The sequence below is a fragment of the Equus asinus genome, chromosome 15 (assembly GCF_041296235.1).
Source record: "Equus asinus isolate D_3611 breed Donkey chromosome 15, EquAss-T2T_v2, whole genome shotgun sequence".
Taxonomy (NCBI): Eukaryota; Metazoa; Chordata; class Mammalia; order Perissodactyla; family Equidae; genus Equus; species Equus asinus.
The window spans coordinates 28,408,058-28,426,488 of NC_091804.1; the positions used below are offsets into that span (position 1 = coordinate 28,408,058).

General features: G+C 44.0%; 1 protein-coding gene across 5 annotated transcripts; it reads right to left on the minus strand.

Moving 5' to 3' along the window:
- Positions 1-1,737: 1,737 nt before the first annotated feature.
- On the minus strand, positions 1,738-14,409 carry DSN1 (DSN1 component of MIS12 kinetochore complex). 5 transcript variants are annotated; one of them, XM_070485889.1, is made up of 11 exons: positions 14,237-14,409; positions 12,619-12,667; positions 12,063-12,389; positions 9,985-10,058; positions 9,323-9,395; positions 7,294-7,381; positions 5,761-5,820; positions 5,286-5,360; positions 3,801-3,948; positions 3,078-3,165; positions 1,738-2,498 (listed from the first exon to the last, which is right to left on the minus strand). In XM_070485889.1, the coding sequence occupies exons 2-11, from the start codon at positions 12,650-12,652 to the stop codon at positions 2,410-2,412; spliced, it is 1,056 nt and encodes a 351-aa protein (XP_070341990.1). In that variant the 5' UTR covers positions 12,653-12,667; positions 14,237-14,409; the 3' UTR covers positions 1,738-2,409. The 5 variants fall into 5 exon arrangements, with proteins under 5 accessions (XP_070341990.1, XP_044604642.2, XP_044604643.2 ...); XM_044748707.2 differs by having other exon boundaries at positions 2,983-3,165; XM_044748708.2 differs by having other exon boundaries at positions 2,983-3,165; positions 12,063-12,405.
- Positions 14,410-18,431: the final 4,022 nt, after the last annotated feature.

Here is an 18,431-nt window from a genome sequence, read left to right on the forward strand (position 1 = left end):
CTTATAAACGAAAAATGTAATACAATAAGCAAAACAGGGGAAGGTACAATCACCTTTGGAGAGAGGTGATCTATCCCCACTTAAAGATGAAGAAATCAGGATAAGAGACGCAGATGCACTCCATACTCTATGCTCTTTCCATTATACTATTCTGCTTCTGAAAGAGTAGGCAAGTAATACCACTCCTCTGATTCTTAAAAGCCTGAGCTCTCCTTGGTGTTGTCCAAAGTGTCTCTTCTTGCTCTACTTTGGCCGATATTTTCCATTCTCAATGCTTCAATAACTAGATATTGGTAACTTACAAGTTTTATCTCTAGTCCAGATTTTTCTACCCCGTTTTCCACCTGTATATCCAACAATCTAGTTGACTTCTCCATTTGATATCCCAAATTGAACTACTACCTTTCCCATTTAATTAACTGCTCTGTTATCCACCCAGGTGTTCAAGCTTTCACCCTCTCCATCATAACTAATAGCACTATTCTAAACTTCTATTATTTAATCTAACCCTTACAGCATCCCCATGATACAGGATCTATCATTCTCCCAGTCTTACAGATAAGAGGTTAAATAACTTTTTCTGTCACATTTAATAAGTGGCAGAGTTAGGCTTTTAACACATAGGTTACATGCCTACTATGTTCCAGACACTGAGCAACTCTCCCCACTCATCCGCTGTCAACACCCAGCACAGGCTGTGGTTTCCCACCTAGACTACTGCAATACCCTAACTGCTCTCTCACATCCACAGCTTACTTGCTTCGATTTATTCTCCACACAGCAACTAGAGTGATCTTTCAAAAATAAAGTTCTGGGGCAGGCCTGGTGGCACAGTGGTTAAGTTCGCATGTTTTGCTTCTCAGTGGCCCCGGGGTTCGCCGGTTCAGATCCCGGGTGAGGACATGGCACCGCTTGGCAAAAGACATGCTGTGGCAGGCGTCCCACATATAAAGTAGAGGAAGATGGGTGTGGATGTTAGCTCAGGGCCAGTCTTCCTCAGCTAAAAAAGAGGAAGATTGGCAGTAGTTAGCTCAGGGCTAATCTTCCTCAAAAAACAATAAATAAAGTTCCAATTCCATGCCTCCCTCTCTTAAACCCTTCTAATGACTTTCGATTATCTTTGTCTCATGTGGCTCTCCCACTGGCACTCAACATTCCTGCTTTACTAGTCTCTTTAGTATCCCAAAATGCTTCATTCTCTCTCCTTCAGGCCTTTGAAAATTCTGCTCCTGTTGCCTCAAATACTTGCCCTATTAAACTCCTTCATCCTTCCCAAATCAACTAAAACATCACTTCTGCGGAGTTGTCTCCTCTTGCTCTGTGTCCCCTTACACTGTGAGCATCAGGAGAGGAGGTCCCATGTCTTTTTGTTCTTTGTTCTCTCTCCAGTTACTAGAACTGTACCTGGCATACAGCACGGGCTCTATAAATAAGTGAAAGAATAAGAAATGTAGGTCAAAGCAAGGAGATATCACTTCTCACTAACTGGTGCTTAGCCCAAGTTTTAAGATTGAAGATTATGACTGGGCATTGAAATGAAATGGGTTTTATCATTAGGAGGATCAGAAAATAACAGACATTAATAATAAATTAGTTGATGTTTTATTGGTAATTAATGCTGAGCAAATCTCCACACTACTGTTCACTTCTGCATCGTGGCAAAGAATCCTATTTACTGCTAAGCCCTCCCTGCCTTTTAATTTTTTATACACCCAAAATATACACAAAGACAAGGGAAAGCTTTTAATTATGTGCAATTTTATAATGCAGATTACTACAAAATATAGAGAACAATGAAAAGGGGTACTCAGATCCTTCTTGCCATGAGTCCAAGATTTAGGACATTGAAAAGCACACGATAGACATCCAGACGTAGAGAATGAGTGGTGTTTCTCTCAATTTGGACATCTTGTGAAGTGATATACGTGTCCACACGATCACAAGCCCTCGACCTAACATCACTTTCAGAGCCACACAAGAAAATTGGCCTCATTCCTTTACAACTAGAACTCAACTTGACTCCTAAAATGTCTCATTGGATTTGGTCCAGAATGACTTTAGGTTGTTTCAAAACCTGAAATACGTATTCACAAGATGAAGATTTCTGACCACAAAGGATATTTAAAAGAATGGGCTACTAGTTCTGAAGGTCATTCCAAAGCAGAAGTCTCAAACCTTTTGCACATTCTTGGAAAAATGTCTATACAACATTCTTTCGGGTGCATAAATTCCATCAGTTTTAGAAAAAAATGGAAGTGCTCTCCAGTTCGCCAGTTATCTTCAAAGGGAACAGGACAGATATCACCAGCTCACACTGCCATGCAGCCATCATGCACTGGGGCATTCTTCCCATCGTCCTCCTCTAGAGCACCTTGTGGCAGAAAGCCTTCATAAGGTCACTGACAAGATCTAGAGCAATGCGGTAGGTGGGTTTCGTGGGTGAAGCCTGAGCAGCTTTCGAGCTGGTGAGGGATCTAATTGTTGCATGCTTCTCTTCCCTGCAGGGGAAAGGAGCCAAAACATAAATTTCAGTCAAATTCAAATAACATTTATTGAAAACTTAATGTATAGACACTGTGCCAGACACTGAAGGGCATTACAATGACAAATAAGAGAGCATGTGTCCTCAAGGAGATGGCAGTCTGGTAGAAAAGTCAGCTGTAATTACAACCACAATACAGAGTGATAAATAACAAAATGAAGGTACGCCTAGCAAATAATTTAGGGCTGGAGGAGGTGAGGAAAAGCAATGGAGAAGTAATGTCAGTGTCACTTAGTGGATTCTTGAAGAAGGAAGAGGGAAAAAGGCAATAGGGATCTCTTAAGTCTTGGATTTACCAAAACAACATAGCTTGTGGAGATTTAATTCTGAGTCTACTGTGCTTCTGTGGAATTCACATCTAGAAATTTCCTACCAACTTTGAGTCCCCACAACATAATAGTTATTGTCAGGGGAAAAAAATCACTTGTTATAGGGCTTACCCTCTGAGATCGTATGTTTTGAAGGGCAGTTGGTATCCAAAGGGCTATGAGATATACAACAGTGCAAGCTCTGCCTCCCTCAGAGACATGCTTACCAAGCTGTACTGACACCTTCTGGAGGCACTGGGAACTTTCGTCCATAAAGGCACACAGCTGCTTCACTGATCCTTGCAGCTCATCCATCTGCAGACGAAAGACAGCTGTGAGCTGTAAGGGTCCAGGGCTTCTCTGACATTCCTCAAACACACCAGGCAGGCTCCTGCTCAGGAGCTTTGCTTTTGCTGTTCTCTCAACCCAGAATGCTTACGCCAGATGTTTTCTGTTTGCTCCTCCAGATCCACACTCCACTCTTCTCCATGCTGCTCTATGCCCCAGGAGGCTGACGAATATCACCTCTGACAGGATCCCATGTCCTCTGGCTTCTAGCTAGATTTGGCCAAGAGGGAGCCCAACTGGGAAGGAGCTGGATGAAGTCAGGGTATTTTTACCCAGCCTTGCTCACGGAAGGGTCATCTCGAGTTAGCTGTGTCTCTCAACTAAAGGTCATGGCTCTCTCAAGGAAGCCCATTATGTGACTTTCCTCCCAGATGCCACAGTAACTATTCCTCCCTCCCTTCCTTCAGGCCTAGGGCTAGTAAGAGCTCATCTGCCTCTAAGCTCCAGATCACTAACCCTGATACCCACACCTTTATACATAGCCCCTTTGTAGAGTTAAATACGCTTATCTTATTACACGTATTTTCCAGGTCTTTTAATTTCCAAGGAGGACAAGGTAGCAAAGCTGGGTAACTCAATCGAATAAACAGGAGCCAACTCACCACCAACCCCATCCAATCGAAGACTCTGTTCTGGTTCTGCACTATTTTCTGGTAGTCAGGCTTTGTATTAAGGATCTCACTCTGGGAAGACCCAAGACATGTAGTAGGTCCCACTCCAACTTCAGTAATTTTGGCTTCAGCTGGTCCTCTAAAAACAAAATAAAATAAACAAACAAAGATCTTTCAAGGTATTTTATAATTATTTTCTGGGGAAGATATGCAACAGCACCTATGGGGGAAAAAACCTCCCATAAGGCTTTATTAACCTGAATCAATATTCTTCCACCCCATTGTAAGTATAGGTTCTCTTATTAACAAGAGGTTCTGAAACAATTATCCAGTATTAATGTTTTTATATCACTGGACTCCAGGAAATGCTAGAAGCTTCAGGTCCATTTACAAAAAGGACTATACCTGGGGTAAAGCCAAAGCTTGCCATCCTCAGGTCAATGTCTGGCCCACTACAATTATCTAAAATAACTGAATACTATCTAGAGTTCATGGAAACTGATGACTCTTTAATAACAATACTATAGTTTACCCAGTGCTTACTGGGTGCCAGACACTGCTAAGCACTTTCCATTTAACCTCATTTAACATTCACAATAATCCAGTGAGGTAGGTACTAATCCCCATTTCCAAATGAGGAACTCCAGGCTCAAAGATAAGTGGCTTGCCCAAGGTCACAGAACTAAGTAGTTAGGATTTAAATAGAGATAGTCTGCTTCCAGAAGCATTCTTAACCAATAAGCTATACCCCATCAAAAGTTTTTATTCTGAAACTGCCATCTTACACATTATCTATCTTCATAAACAGAACATGTACAGGGTGAATAAAGTAACTGGTAACCATCAATGCCTGGACTGGGAAAGTTTTTCAAACCACGTTCCTCAAAGCATCTCTCTACTAAGGGGCTGCTTTTGCAATTAGGGTTTTGGCTAATTTTTATAGTTGCGTTTCTAGCTAAGATTGTTTGGGAAAAATGCTTAAAATCACTGCTTTAGATGGTCAATAAATCAAAATCTAGCCTTCATGAACCAGACAAAGATCCTCTCTCTCCTGTACATCCTCTTCCATCACCCTCTTTCATGTCTCTGTATCTCCAGGAAGGCCCTGGCCACCTGCAGCTCAAAGGCCATGTGCTCACTGAAGTCTCTTGACTATTGTTCTTGGCCCAGCCCCAGGTTGCAGGTACAGGGGAGAGATGTGCCTGTCTCCCCCAGGATGTGGAACAGCAGCCAAGGACACAGAACAGAGGCAATTCTGTTCTGACTGAAAATAGGGACACCAACTCTCCCCTCCCTCCTCTCTCACTCTCCATTTACAGTCAGAGAGCGCTGATACACACTTTACAGAGCTTTGATGAGTTGACTGAACTGTGAGAAAGAATTCGTCATTCAGTTTGTGCTAACAGAACTGAAATCAATTCAAATAAAACTTCAAAAGGTAAAAGATGGCTTCCCATTTCCAGTCCTAGATCCAACCTGGATATGATCTCTTCAGCCTCCTCCTGGTAGCGCAGCAAGAGCTGATCCCAAGTCTGACGTTCTAAAGAAAATCTATAAAATCAGGAAAAAAATCCAGTTAATTTTTGATCATCTCATTCTGAATCACTCAGAGCAACAATAAGCACATTAGATGTCTACTCTGGTTCTAAGATGTGAATAAAAAGGTCATTAAACGATCAGAGAGCATGACTGATTCAGAGGATGTTAATTTAATCAAATCAAACAGGAGTTCTTAAAATCAAATTAACATCCTTATTCCCTAGACTCCATTCTATGAAAATGGCCATCAGTACAGCCCATAAAACCCCAATATGCAGCTTCCTAACATCTAGCATTGATACACTAGTATTAACGCACTGAACGGGATGTTTACTATTCATTTTTCCAAGGTTTGGTTATTTCCCCAGATAATTTAGATTTTTCCAACAAAGGTCAGCTCATTTTTACTTACTTTGTTATATATTCCTTCATCTCTGCCACTGATGTTTCCAGAGATAAATCTGATGCTTTTCTGGAATACAGATAGGATTATGAGATTAACACAAATCTTTCAAGAGCACTTGCTTTTAATATGACACCTTACATAATTTTAATGGCAATAAAACAGGTTTAGAATTTATCTTTTGATAAATATTTATTCTGGGACTCTATCCCACTTTTGCACCAGGTAATAGCTTTCTTAGTGGTCTCTCTATCATTTATTTCTCTCATCAACTCCAATTCACACATGGCCAAATTAACCTTTCTTAAAACATTCCTTTAATTTTTTTCCTTGCTTAAAAACTCTGTGACTACTGAATTCAGAAAAGTCAAAAGTTATTAACCTGGCACTTAAGGTTCTCTGTGTTCTGACTCCAACCAGCTCATTAACTTTGATTGCCACTGTTACCCTTTATCTATTCTGTCCCACATAATCCCAGTCTCAAGAACCTGGGGGTTTCAATCTCCAAACTTTTGTTCGCATCATCTTTTAGTCTCTTCCTCTCTCACTAATCAAAATCATAACATCTTTTAAGGCCCAACAATACTTTTTCATATGTCCATCTAGTCTTGCCACTTAAACTGAAGCTATCAGTGGACAAGCACTGTGTTTTACTTACACCGATGGCTCAGCTCAGTTGGGTGATTAATTCCAATGGAAAAGAACCAGGCCCTGAAAATGCCATAATTTTGCAGATGTATTTGGTTCTCTACCTGGCAAAGACAAATTAGTTGTGCCACTTTTCATGTTTTTCTACCAAAGCCTACAATACACAGCCTCTATTACCTCTGGCTGATGTAGCAGCCTGTGGCTTAAATGCACTGCATTAAAAGAGAAACTATGTTGAGCTAAAACATTTTTCATTTCCTAAAGACAATGTTAATTCTAAGAATCTATGAAAAAGTAGATCTTTGTGAAGTCAAAACTTAAAAGTTCATGATGTAAGCCCAAGTGACACGATTTGCTGCAGGCAGGGGGTGGAGCGTTGGGCATGGCTCCCATAGAGGGCCTACCAGTTTGGGAGTGGGATTTAAAATTTTTTCCTAATATTCTTGCTTGCCAGCAGCTAAAGAACATAACTTTATCTCCAACTTGCATGGCTAGCAAAGATCTGAAAATGCTTTGCCTCTCGTCTTTCCATAGCTGGTTCCTTCTCACCATTCAGGCCTATAGATCTCAGTCCAAAGGTCAAATCATTAAAGGTCTTCTCTGAACACTCTAGCTAAAGTTGCCTACCCTCTCAAATCACCATCATATTTATTAATTTCTTAGATTATCACTATCTGAAATCATCATTTTCTATGTATTTGTTTGACTGTCTCTCCTATTACAATATATAAGAAAAGATCTCTTGTTTGACTTAACGTTCCATCTCCAGCATCTAGAAAAGCCTGGTACATAGGAGATGCTGGATAAGTTTGCTGAGTGAATGAACAACTGTCTAATTAAAATTCTAAGTCTTAATTCAATTATAATTTAGGACAGAAGGGCAACTGCTCTTACTCTCTTGAATCTTCAAAACATTTTTGTAGAGTTCCATCACTTTCCAGTTGGTCTGCAAAATGTTTCAATTCTTCAGAAAGAGAAGAAGCTAGAGAGAATAAAATTATGTTATAAAATAAAGAGAATATCAATTTTCACAGTGAGCTGCTCACAAAGATGTAACATACTTAAGGTAGTCTCACCTCTAGGGTGCCCTGTTACATTCTGGTCCTCTCACTCATTCAAAAAAGTGATATAAATATGTAGAAAGATTTTATCTTTTTTCCTTTGGGTATGTATAGATAACACGGAAGACAACTCCTCTTTATGGCATTTATGGTAGTGTTTTTTGTACCTGACTGGTGAAAAAGTAATTAAAAATGTATACCTGTACTGACATTTCATTCTCTCCAAGAGATCTGAACTGCTGGCACTAGAAGGAACTACGTATTACAGAAGTCAGGCAACGGGCAAGAGCATAATGAGACATGTTGGAAGCAAATGAAGAATTATGGGCTTAAGCAAAAACAAGTCTCTGCTTAGACTTGGAAGAGTCCACAACCACATTCGGGTGAGGGATGCAGAGGGGAAAGGATATGTTAAAGAGCTATCAAGATAACCCTGGCATATCTACTCTAATGATGGTGATGGTGCAGTTCTGAGATAAACAATTTTAACAACAAGTAAGTCTGAGGCCATGTATTTTCCAGGTCTTTTAAGTGGGTATTATTTCTGACCCTGAATGATTGGGTAATTATACAGTAAGGAGAATAGCTATTTCCTAGAAAGCTGAAAATCGCTTCCTGGGAAAGAATATTTGTGACGTGTCACAGATGAACAGCTAATTGCCTTAACATATAAAGAGTTCCTACAAATCAATATAAAAGACCCAACACCCCAATTTTTTAAATGAATAAAGGATACAGATAATACACAGAAAATAAGATACAAATGGCTCTAAAAAATACTAGAAAATGCTTATCCTCTTCAAAAGGATTGAAACTACAAAATACCTTTTATCATCTATTAAATAGTAAAAAAATCTAAAAGTTTGATAAAATTGTGTTGGTGAATGTGAGAAAACAGGTACTTTTATATTTTGTTGGTAAGAGAATAAATTGTTACAACCTTTCTGGAATGTTTATCATTTCACTTGACCTAGTTAATTCCAATTCTAGAAACTTATCTTATTTCTACATGAATGTGTGCCAAAAGGCTTGTGTAAAAAGGCATTCATCACCTCATTCACTGTAATAGCAAAAAACTGGAAACAACCCTAAAAGCCGTTGATAAAGAACTGGTTAAATCGAATATACTACATTTATAAAATGGAATATCATGTAGTTACTAAAACATCAAGACAGCTCTACATGTGCAATATGGAAAAATCTGAAAGATAAATTGTTAAGTTAAAAAAAAAGGCAGGGCCAGCGCCGTGGCTGAGTGGTTAAGTTTGCATGCTCCACTTCTATGGCCCAGGGTTTCGCCAGTTCAGATCCTGGGCGTGGACCTAACACTGCTCATCAAGCCAGGCTGAGGCGCCCGCCGTCCCACATGGCACAACCAGAAGCACCTACAACTAGAATATACAACTATGTACTGGGGGGCTTTGGGGAGAAGAAGAAGAAAAAGAAAAAAAAAAGAAGATTGTCAACAGATGTTAGCTCAGGTGCCAATGTTAAAAAAAAAAAAAAGGCAAGGTAAAGAACAGTGCGGAGTTTTTCTCATTTGATTTTAAGGTGCAAATGTTGTAAATGCAATAAATACCTCTGCAAGGCTACACAAGAAGCTGGGGGCTATGGCTGCCTCTGGGGAGAGGAACTGAGACTGGGGGTCAGGGTGGGAGGGAGGCTTTCTTTTCACTTTTCTACCTCTGAACTTCATAAATAGATATTCTTATTTTTTTCTAATGCAATTCCAAAAAAAAGGATGGGGGCTGGTTTTGTGAGGCAGCAGCTCCTTAAATGGGGATCCTGAGAGTGGGGCTTCGACTGACCTTAGAAGGTACAAGCCAAGGTCAAAGGTCACTCATTTGTTCTTAGCAACTTACCTGTGGCTCTAAAACTTTCAAGACTGAAGCCCTCAGTGCCTCTTAGGAAAGGTTCAAGTTTCTGAACAGAGAACTAAATAAAGAAAAGCATTTTCAGCACAACAACCAAGATTTTCCAGGCCAGTCCTGAGTTCATGTAATTTTATGATGTTTAATAAAGGTGATAGTAAATACAATTTAATTTTTACACCTAAGTATTTCATATAAACAAATAAATAGATCAGGAAAAAAACTCTGTTGCTCAGACTATACGATTTGATTTTTGGTTCAGGAAAAAAAATGGTCATTTAATTCACACACATGACTTGCTTACCTAAACTGACGTAATCACCAGTTAGCCATATAACACACACTTAATATGTAGTCAGACCTCAAATGCCTAAATTCTCATCATTTGCTGCTAATAGGTAAAAGACACAGGATTGGGGAGATCTCCGTTAGCTGCTCAGTAGAAGCAGCAGCACCAATGGAATCAGTAGTCAGCCGAGTCCAGGAAAAATCCACGTGCTGGGATTAAATCTGGCTTTTAAATTAATCCCAACTAGAGAGAATCTTAATCTTAACTGTTGCATCACACAGTATTGATCTCTCTTTGGGGCTGTGACAGTAACAGTTAAAAAAAGATAGAAAAAAGAAAGTATTTCCCATCCCAAGAATCTCACCTCGAAACTGGAAAGCAGGAGAGCACCAAGACGCTTGCTTTCTGCTAAATTGACGCTGATGGATCTGCTGAGCTCTAACATAAAATGTCACATTTAAGCAGCTAGATACTTACACAGTTAGCAAAGTAAAAAAAGTGAAAATCTACCTCCCTCTTCATGCAGTTCAACTTAAGGCAAGAATACCCAAGCACCCTTCCCTAATCAAAGGGAGAATTCCTATACAGTCACATCCAATTTTTTCAGGATCACCAAGGAATAAAATTTACCCATTTGTGCATCTTAACTTCAAAAAGATTTAAGAACATTTTATGTATTGCATTAAAATCTTGTCTTGTTAAACAAGGTAGATAAAAAATAATTTAACTGTTTTTGATGTTTTATATTCAACATTTGAAGAGATGAGAACATTTGAACTTTTTTATGACAGGCACTGAGGTATGCTTTAAATACATTGTCTTAAGAGTCTTCTTATAAACTACAAGCTCCATTTCACAGTTGGGGAAACTCTCAGAGGAGAGATGACTTGTTTGAAGCCAGACATTGATGGAGCCAGAGTTCATCCCAAAGTCTGTCACCAAAACCTGTGTTTTTCCCTCTAACACCATGCTGCCTCTCTATAACAACCTAATAATAACATTAATAGTAATTATGTTGAACACTTGCTATGTAAAAGGCATTTTATTAAATGCTATACACACCACATTAAAACTTGAGGCAAACATCTTATCAATTCTATTTTACAGATGATGACACTGAGGCACAAAGGCTGGGTAATAGGTAACTTGCCCAAGGTCACACAGTGAGTCAGCCTGAACTGGATGGGCCTTATGCATAATAAAGTCACTGAATCCTCAAACAACTATAAGACATACATACTGTTCTGTCAATTATATCCATTTAAAAACATCAATTATTATACAGCAAAGGAAGTTTGCCTTGAGAATTATGAAAGAGACTTGTCTTTTCACCCTCCAGCTTCAGCTGGCTGTGTTTCTAAAGTTCTTTTGTCTCCTCTCTTGATTACCTCTCATTGCTGTTAGTCATGAAAAACAGAACACCTCTGCCTATAGCCAAAGAAACCCGGCAAGTGGTCAGGAATAACCAAGAGAACCAATCTTATCACATCAGTGATTTTCTGTTATACGGAATTTTAGGTCCACGTGTTCTGGGTAATCTTAGGGAACTGCTGTTTCTTGGCACACCTATGGAGTAAGGTGCATGAGCATAACTGTGGTATAATTTTCTGATACTGTAAATGGCTGTTTTTACCCAGATTTCCTTCTAGACATCAGGTTATCTGGAAGTGAGGTGATATCTTTAAAATAATCACAATAGGTTAACGTTTGAGTGATTTACTTACTATGTGCCACTATAACACTAAGTAGTGTGTTATATATCAACTCATTTAATCCTCACACAGCAAAGTAAAATAGATATTATTTCATCTTGCTTACTAATAAGGACTGTAGGGCAAAGGTGGTTAAGTAACCTGCTCCAGGTCACACAGCTTGCCAGTTCTTCCTAAAACATGCTAGACTTTCCACATTAAATCCTGTACTTCAATGCTTACTGTAAATTCACACAAAATCACACAAACCACATTCAAATACAGCATGTCTAAAAACTAGCTTTTCACTCTAGATATTTTTATGTGCTCTTCCTTCTGACATATTTTCAGTTATAAAGCCTAAAATCAGATACAACACATCCACCTTCTGTTCCACTTTAGGATATGAGGCAGAGAGCCACAGGACATCTTTAATGCCTCTCCTCCTAGCAGAGGGTGAGTCCGACAACTGTAAATCAGACTTTCTGTTCATGGTACAGATGACAATGAGCAGCTAATAACATGATACAAATAGTAATAATACTGAACACTTACTAAGTGTTTGACGTCAGTACTTAGAATATTCCTCTTATAGAAGAGGAAACTAAGGCTCAGAGAGGTGAAGTGATTTGCTCAGTCACACAGGTAGGAAGTAGCAAAGTCATGTCTATGGTACTATGCTCCTTCTGCCATACCTCACTGCCTCTTATCTGAGCTGGAACTCCACTGTCTTAAGTACATAGCACCCCACCTGTGATGCCCTGATGAAAGGGAAGCAGTGACTTCCGCCGGTTCATTTCTTTCATACTTGCTCGCCGCCAGGATTGCCTCCTGTCTTGACGAGGGGCAGACTGTTCTTGGGGGGTCAGATGAAGGGACGTGGACTGAAGTCCTTCCTGGTGGCTGAGATCACAACTTCCCCCCTCTTTAGGGCTAGAGCCAAGGTGAACTCTTTCCTGTGAAACGCCTTGAGTCATCTCCAGGGAGGCAGACGATTTACCACACACTTCAACAGGGTTGGGATCTGATTCCAATTGATGATCTTGAGTCTTAGACATCACTGGTTCCTCTTCTAGCACTTATTATAAAAGAGTCAAAATACAGAATCAAACCCACCACAAGTAAGTACCTATGCAAAAAGGTGGAAAAAGAAAATGCAGGCCCCAGATCATGGAAACACGGAGGAAGCATCTCAACACATACATGAATATGCGACTCCAAAGCCACCAGGAGCCAGGAAGATATCTCAGTACAGCTCAGAACCTGAGCCCAAGGTAAGAGGTACTGAATTTCATTACAATACTCACTTTCTACAGTCTCTGATCTCATCACTGAAGTCATCCTGGGTGGAGAACCCTGGAAGAGGAAAATGAGGTGATCTGTTCTCCACATTTCAGCCCTCATCTTGCTGGGGCTTTGCTACCTCAGAATAGGCCTGTGCTTTCCACACTCTCTGAACTGCCCATCTCTGCCCCACTCTACCTACCTGACAGGGCTCAGCCCAGTCCCACCTGACCCACCCCCTCCAGAGAATATCAGCAGGGTTCACTGCTTCCTGTTCAGAATTTCCAAGTTATCACTAGGATCCTCATATCTCCCTTAACACCTCCCTCATCTTATTCCCCAAATGCTTTGTGTTTAACTAGTCCCTAAATCCCTAATTCAGTCGATGGCATTATGATCTACATGGTCTTCAAAACAAGAAATTTACATCATCCTTTACTTCTTATTAACACACCAGATCCAAAGGCCTGTCCACGCTACCTCCAACAGTCTCTAAGCCTTTCCTCCATTTCCGGTTACCAGTTTAGTTCAGGTTTCATAATTTCCACCATCTCTCCCCCACGCTCCCCAAGAATCTAACAGCTTCTCTGCTGGTTTTCCTACATCCAGCATTGCTCCTCTCCAATGCATTTTCTGGACAGCAGCAGAGATCTTTCCAGCGTATTCAACACCTTTCAGAAGCCAGTCCCAACCTGCCCGTTCCTGCTCTCTCCTGCCATTCCCATTCCCTGCACCACTTCTCAATCTCTGCACACAGCGCCTGTAAAACTTATTCATCCTTCCCAACCCAGCTCAAACGTGAGGCTTTCACATCACGTCTCTGGCAGGGCTGCTTGCTCCACCCCTTGGTCTCCCTAGCACTGGCGTAAAGCCTGTTTACACGGCTGTCTCCCCAGCCAGACTGTACTCCTAGGGGCTGTCACAGACAACCGACTGGAAGAGGGCAGGGACAGGACTGAGGCATCTCTGCATCTTCCGAGTTGACCTCCCGTCCCAGCAGAAATCTGTACGTGGGGGATGCTTAGTAAAGAAAAACGAATATACGTCAAAGGGCAACATGGGAAAGATAACAGAACAAGGAAGGGTAGGTCAAGGATCTAAATGCCCACAGATTCAAGCCCGGACAGTAACAGCAACAACTGTCCCTTGTTACGCGCTTCTCATAGGCCCTGTCTATGTAAGTCCGCACTTAATTTGCATCGTCGCCTCATCATCCCATTTAATCCTTTCTACAGCTCCCTAAGTACTATTATTAATTCCACGTTGCAGATAGGGGAACTGAGGTTCAGAGGGGCAAAAGCCTGGCCCAAACTTGTCAGGGAGCCAGCCTGGGGCAGAGGCGAAATTCGAACCCAGGCCTCCAGCCACCCCAGCCCTCAACCACTGTTCTGGAATCCAGACCGTGTGCTCTGCACACAGGCCCCGAGCGAGCGCTGCGGCCCGCCCTTGGGTTTCCTCTCTCCCGGAGGAGGCTGCGGCGCCCCCGGTGCCCCCAGTCCGCCTGTCGGGGGGCGGCGACGCCAAAGCGGCCTGTGCGGGGCTGAGCGGCGCCGCGTCCGGGAAGAGGCCTGCGACTTCCTGACCTCAGAGCGACGCCCGCCCAGCCCGGAGCCTCCGTCTCTGAAACACAAGGCAACAGACCCCTTTCTCCGCAGCCCCAGGTTAACCCGGGTCCTCCCTGCGCTACGGTGACCGCTCCTTCCTGGTGCCAGGCCGCTGCGCCGCCTGCCGTGCGCGCCACCGCCGCCGCTTCCGAAACTCCCGCCAACCAAGGGCGCATGCGCGGCCGGCGGACTCGAGGCTCGCGCACGCGCACGCACGGAACGCCGGTCTCCTTCAAGGCGCATGCGCAAACTGGCGAGCCCAAGCACTTGCCCGCCTTGGCCCCGCCTGTCTAAGTCCTTCGCGGCACGGAATTGGCCGTATTACTTGTTCCCCAGATACACAATATCCCGGGACGACGCTCCTGGGACCCAGTACACCATCGTGTCCTTTGCTCTGGACGAGCTCAGAACCATCTAAGATAGGGAAACAGACCCAGAGAGGTACTTGCCAAAGGAATATAGTGCATCAGTGGCATCTGATGTCCTGCCCCGTCGCTAAGCCTTGGTCCCCCCTACCCTTATCTTCTTAACTCCGAAAATGTGGACCGTGACTCTCCCAGCGCGGACTGGAGCTGTGTGCTCAGTTTCCTTCACCCTCTCCCACTCCTGCTCTAGCACTTTTTCTCCTTTTTTGGCCCCTTCGATACCTGGCAAGTTTGAGAACACTCCTTGGCAGGCTCATGGCAAGTCACCCCCTCCCCAAACTGCTTGCAGCTCTCTGGCCACCCACACTGCTTCTTGCCTCAGCATGTTTGCTCAGCTCTTCCCTCTACCTGGGACCCCCTTCCCTGCTTGTTCTTGGCAAAATTCTCTTAATTTTAAGCCCCAGCTGAGGACTCATCTCTCTTAGAGCCTTCTCTGAGGCCCCAGGCTGAAAACCAGGTGCCCCTTTTGTGCTCCCAGGAGCCTAACCTGTGCGTTCCACTATCTCTTGCTGGCCTGAGAGCTCCCAGAGAGCAGGCTGCTTCCTCCGTATCCAGCATGATGCCATCAAAATGTCCCCTTGCAATGTACGGTCCTTTCAGATCTGAAACCTCCAAATGTTGAATTAGGAGCAGTCCACAAATTCTGAAAGAGGGGTGGAGGAGCAGCAGCTGGAATGTGACTGTAGGCATCCTTCCATCCTTCTGGTGGTAGGCAGAAATCTGCCTTCCTGAAATTTCCACCCAGTGGTTCCAGCCTGTTGGCTCCAACAGTCATCTGAAAGCAGAGATTTGCTCTTGGTTGTCTGCATATCACTTTCTGGGGCTCAGGAGTACCTAGTTCTTTCTATGCCCACCCCTCTCCTTCAACTCCTCACTGGTCAATGTCCCAAGAACGGAACATTGTTCCCAGCCAGGGCTGGCCATCCTACGGTACAGTGAGAATACTGCTTCATGAAATCCAGACCCAATACTTCCTCTATGTCCTTTCCCTGTTTTCAATTCTTCCATGGTTCCCTACCATTCACAGGATGAGGATATTCCTTCCTTTGTAAGGCACTGTGTGATCTGACCCAGCCTCTTCTTTCATCACTCCCCACTCCAGTGACATCAAACTTCTTTCAGTTCCTCAGTTCTGCTCTGCTTTCTTTCTACTAGGCTTTCATACATGCTGTTCCCTCTTTCTGGAACCATCTCCCCTCAGTCTCCTGCCAACAACCTACCATCATCCCCTTCATCTTGTCAACATCTCAGCCTTAGGTGCCAGTTCGGTTGTCCCTTCCTCTGTGAAGCCTTGCCTGATTCCTCTTGGCTTCCTGAGCACCCTGAGCTCCCCTCTGCCATTGACATTTGCTCTCCTGTCTTCCAAGCTCATCTATTATATCCTCAATGCCTAGCACAGCCTGGCTGTTGTTAGGCCCTCAAAAAAAAGAGGAGACTGTAGAATTTTCATGTGGTAGCCAGCTTCCAAGATGGCCCCCAATGATCTCTGCTTCCTGGTGTTCCTCTCTTGTGTAGTCTTCTCCCAGAGTGAACAGAGATGGTCTGTATAACCAACAAGATATTGCAGAAATGATGGTGTGTGATTTTCAAGGCTTAGCCATAAAAGACATTGTGACTTCTATCCTGCTTTCTCATAGATCACTTGTTCTGGGGGAAGCCAGCTGCCATGTTGTGAGGATACTCAAGCAGCCCCAGGGCGAGGTCCACATCAGTTTCAACTGATGCCTCCTGCCAACACTGACTTGCCAGGCAGATGAGTGAGTCACCTTGCAAATGGGTCTTCCAGCCCCAGTCAAACCTTCACATGATTGCAGCCTGATTGACACTTAACTGCAACCTCCTGAGACCATGAGTCAGAACTACCCAGCTCCCAAATTCCTGACCCACAGCATCTGTGGTATAACAAATGTTTCGGGACAGTTAATTATACTGTATAAGATAATTAACCCATGTCAAAAATGTCCAGGGGCCGGCCTGGTGGCACAGCAGTTAAGCGCACACATTCCGCTTCGGCGGCCTGGGGTTCCCTGGTTTGGATCCCGGGTGCGGACATGGCACTGCTTGGCAAGCCATGCTGTTGTAGGCGTCCCACATAGAAAGTAGAGGAAAATGGGCACAGATGTTAGCTCAGGGCCAGCCTTCCTCAGCAAAAAGAGGAGGATTGGTGGCAGATGTTAGCTCAGAGCTAATCTTCCTCAAAAAAAAAAAAAAGTGCTTTTTTTCATGATAAAATTAAGTTTAAAGTCTTTTGTAGAAAGGCTCAGTTCCATTTTTGAGTACTCTGCATTTCTTTCTCAGTGGTCATCTCCCACTTCATGGGAGACTCTGGGGTGTCAGCAGTCAGCAGCCGGGAACACCTGCTGGCTCCTCTCAAGTGGCCCCAAACCAGCAAACTGGCTGTGGCATTCCCAGGGCTCCCTCCTTCCCAGGCAACTGGGGGTAGGTTAGAGTCAGGTGTCAAATCTGTCGGTGCCCCACCCACCCTGCAAGAGAAATCAAAAGGAGGCCAAGTCCATGGAAACTGTTCACATGACATACTTTATTTCCAATCTACAACCATTAAAAACCCTTTGTAAGTTTACACTGTACAGTTATTCTCATGTCTGAAATCAGACACGGGGGCAGGGAGAGCTGGCGGATCGGACCACGGTTGTCCTAGCACCCAGTCCATCCTGGGAAGGAGCCTTTTGAAGACAGGAGTGGAGAGGAGAGAACAGTGGACAGGAGAGGCAGACAGTTTGGCCCAAGGATGCCCTTGGTCCCTTCCCCCCAAAAGGCCTTTCCCTGGGGGTCCCCTAGGGCCCACAACTGCAGGACCTGCACCAGGAAATCAGGCTGGGCAAGAAGGGGGCTTCACAGTATTGGTGGGGGTTGAGGGGGGCCCAGAGGAGGAGGAGGGACAGCTTCTGGCTCTCTTCCCCAGACGCTGGGGGTTGGAGCTGTTTTTTGGCACTGTCTACTGGACGTGAAAGAAGGGGGAGCAGGAGCTAGGAATTCAGGAGTCTTTCCTTGAGGAGGAGTTAGGTTTCTTGTCATTTGAGGAGAGGCCATGAGCCTGTGGTGAGGTTCCCAAGAGGTAATGGTCAGGGGCTTTTGTCTCCTGCCCCCCTGGACTCCCCCCTCACTCCCCCTCCCGCCCCCCACCTGGCTGGTACGACCCTACACAGCCTTTTGTAAAACCCAGACAAGTGGGAGAGGTGAGCAGAGCTGGAACCAAGCCAGGGGCAGGGAAAGGAAAAATGCACGCCTTCTCCCTGCCCTCCAGCTTCCAGGTGAGGAGGACAGAGTTTTGTTTTGTTTTTGGGGGGCGAGAGAGTTACCAATCTCTCAGGAGTCCAGATGAGGTTGGTGTTTCCCACCTGTTCCTGGTCTGGGCCAGCCTCTGTCCCTCCCCAGGCCACACTGATCGAGAGTCTAGATCAGCAGCTGGCAAACCGCTGTGTCTATCAGAATCACCCGGAGGGCTTGTTAAACCCCAGCTTGTTCCAGATGTTCTAATCCGGTAGGTCTCGGGTGGGGCTGATACTTTGCATTTCTGTCAAGTTCCCAGGTGATGCTCCTGCTGCTTTGAGAACCTCCAGGCATCTCATCCTCAGCAGCCTGGTGCCCCAAGGCAGTGCCAGGGAGCTGGGCCACCGCTGGCAAGGCCCAGCTTTAGAGTCACCAAAATGTCTGAGGAGCTGCCAAGAATAGTCTTGTGGGGAGCCCCCCTGTGCGGAGAAGTAAACTAAGGCACAGAGATCAGTAGCAGAGCTGAGAGAGGAGCCAGCGTACCAGGGCCCAGTGGATAGAGGATGGTGATGGAGG

What these genes read in the sequence shown, in the direction of transcription:
- DSN1 (XM_044748706.2), bottom strand. Translation starts at nt 12,715, where the DNA reads ATGAGGGCTGAAATGTGGAGAACAGATCACCTCATTTTCCTCTTCCAG. An exon ending in ATGAAGGAATATATAACAAA is followed by an intron (nt 5,361 to 5,760) that starts GTAAGTAAAAAT and finishes CTGATTTTATAG; the next exon opens with ATTTTCTTTAGAACGTCAGA. An exon ending in GCTGAAGAGATCATATCCAG is followed by an intron (nt 3,949 to 5,285) that starts GTTGGATCTAGG and finishes TTTTGTTTTTAG; the next exon opens with AGGACCAGCTGAAGCCAAAA.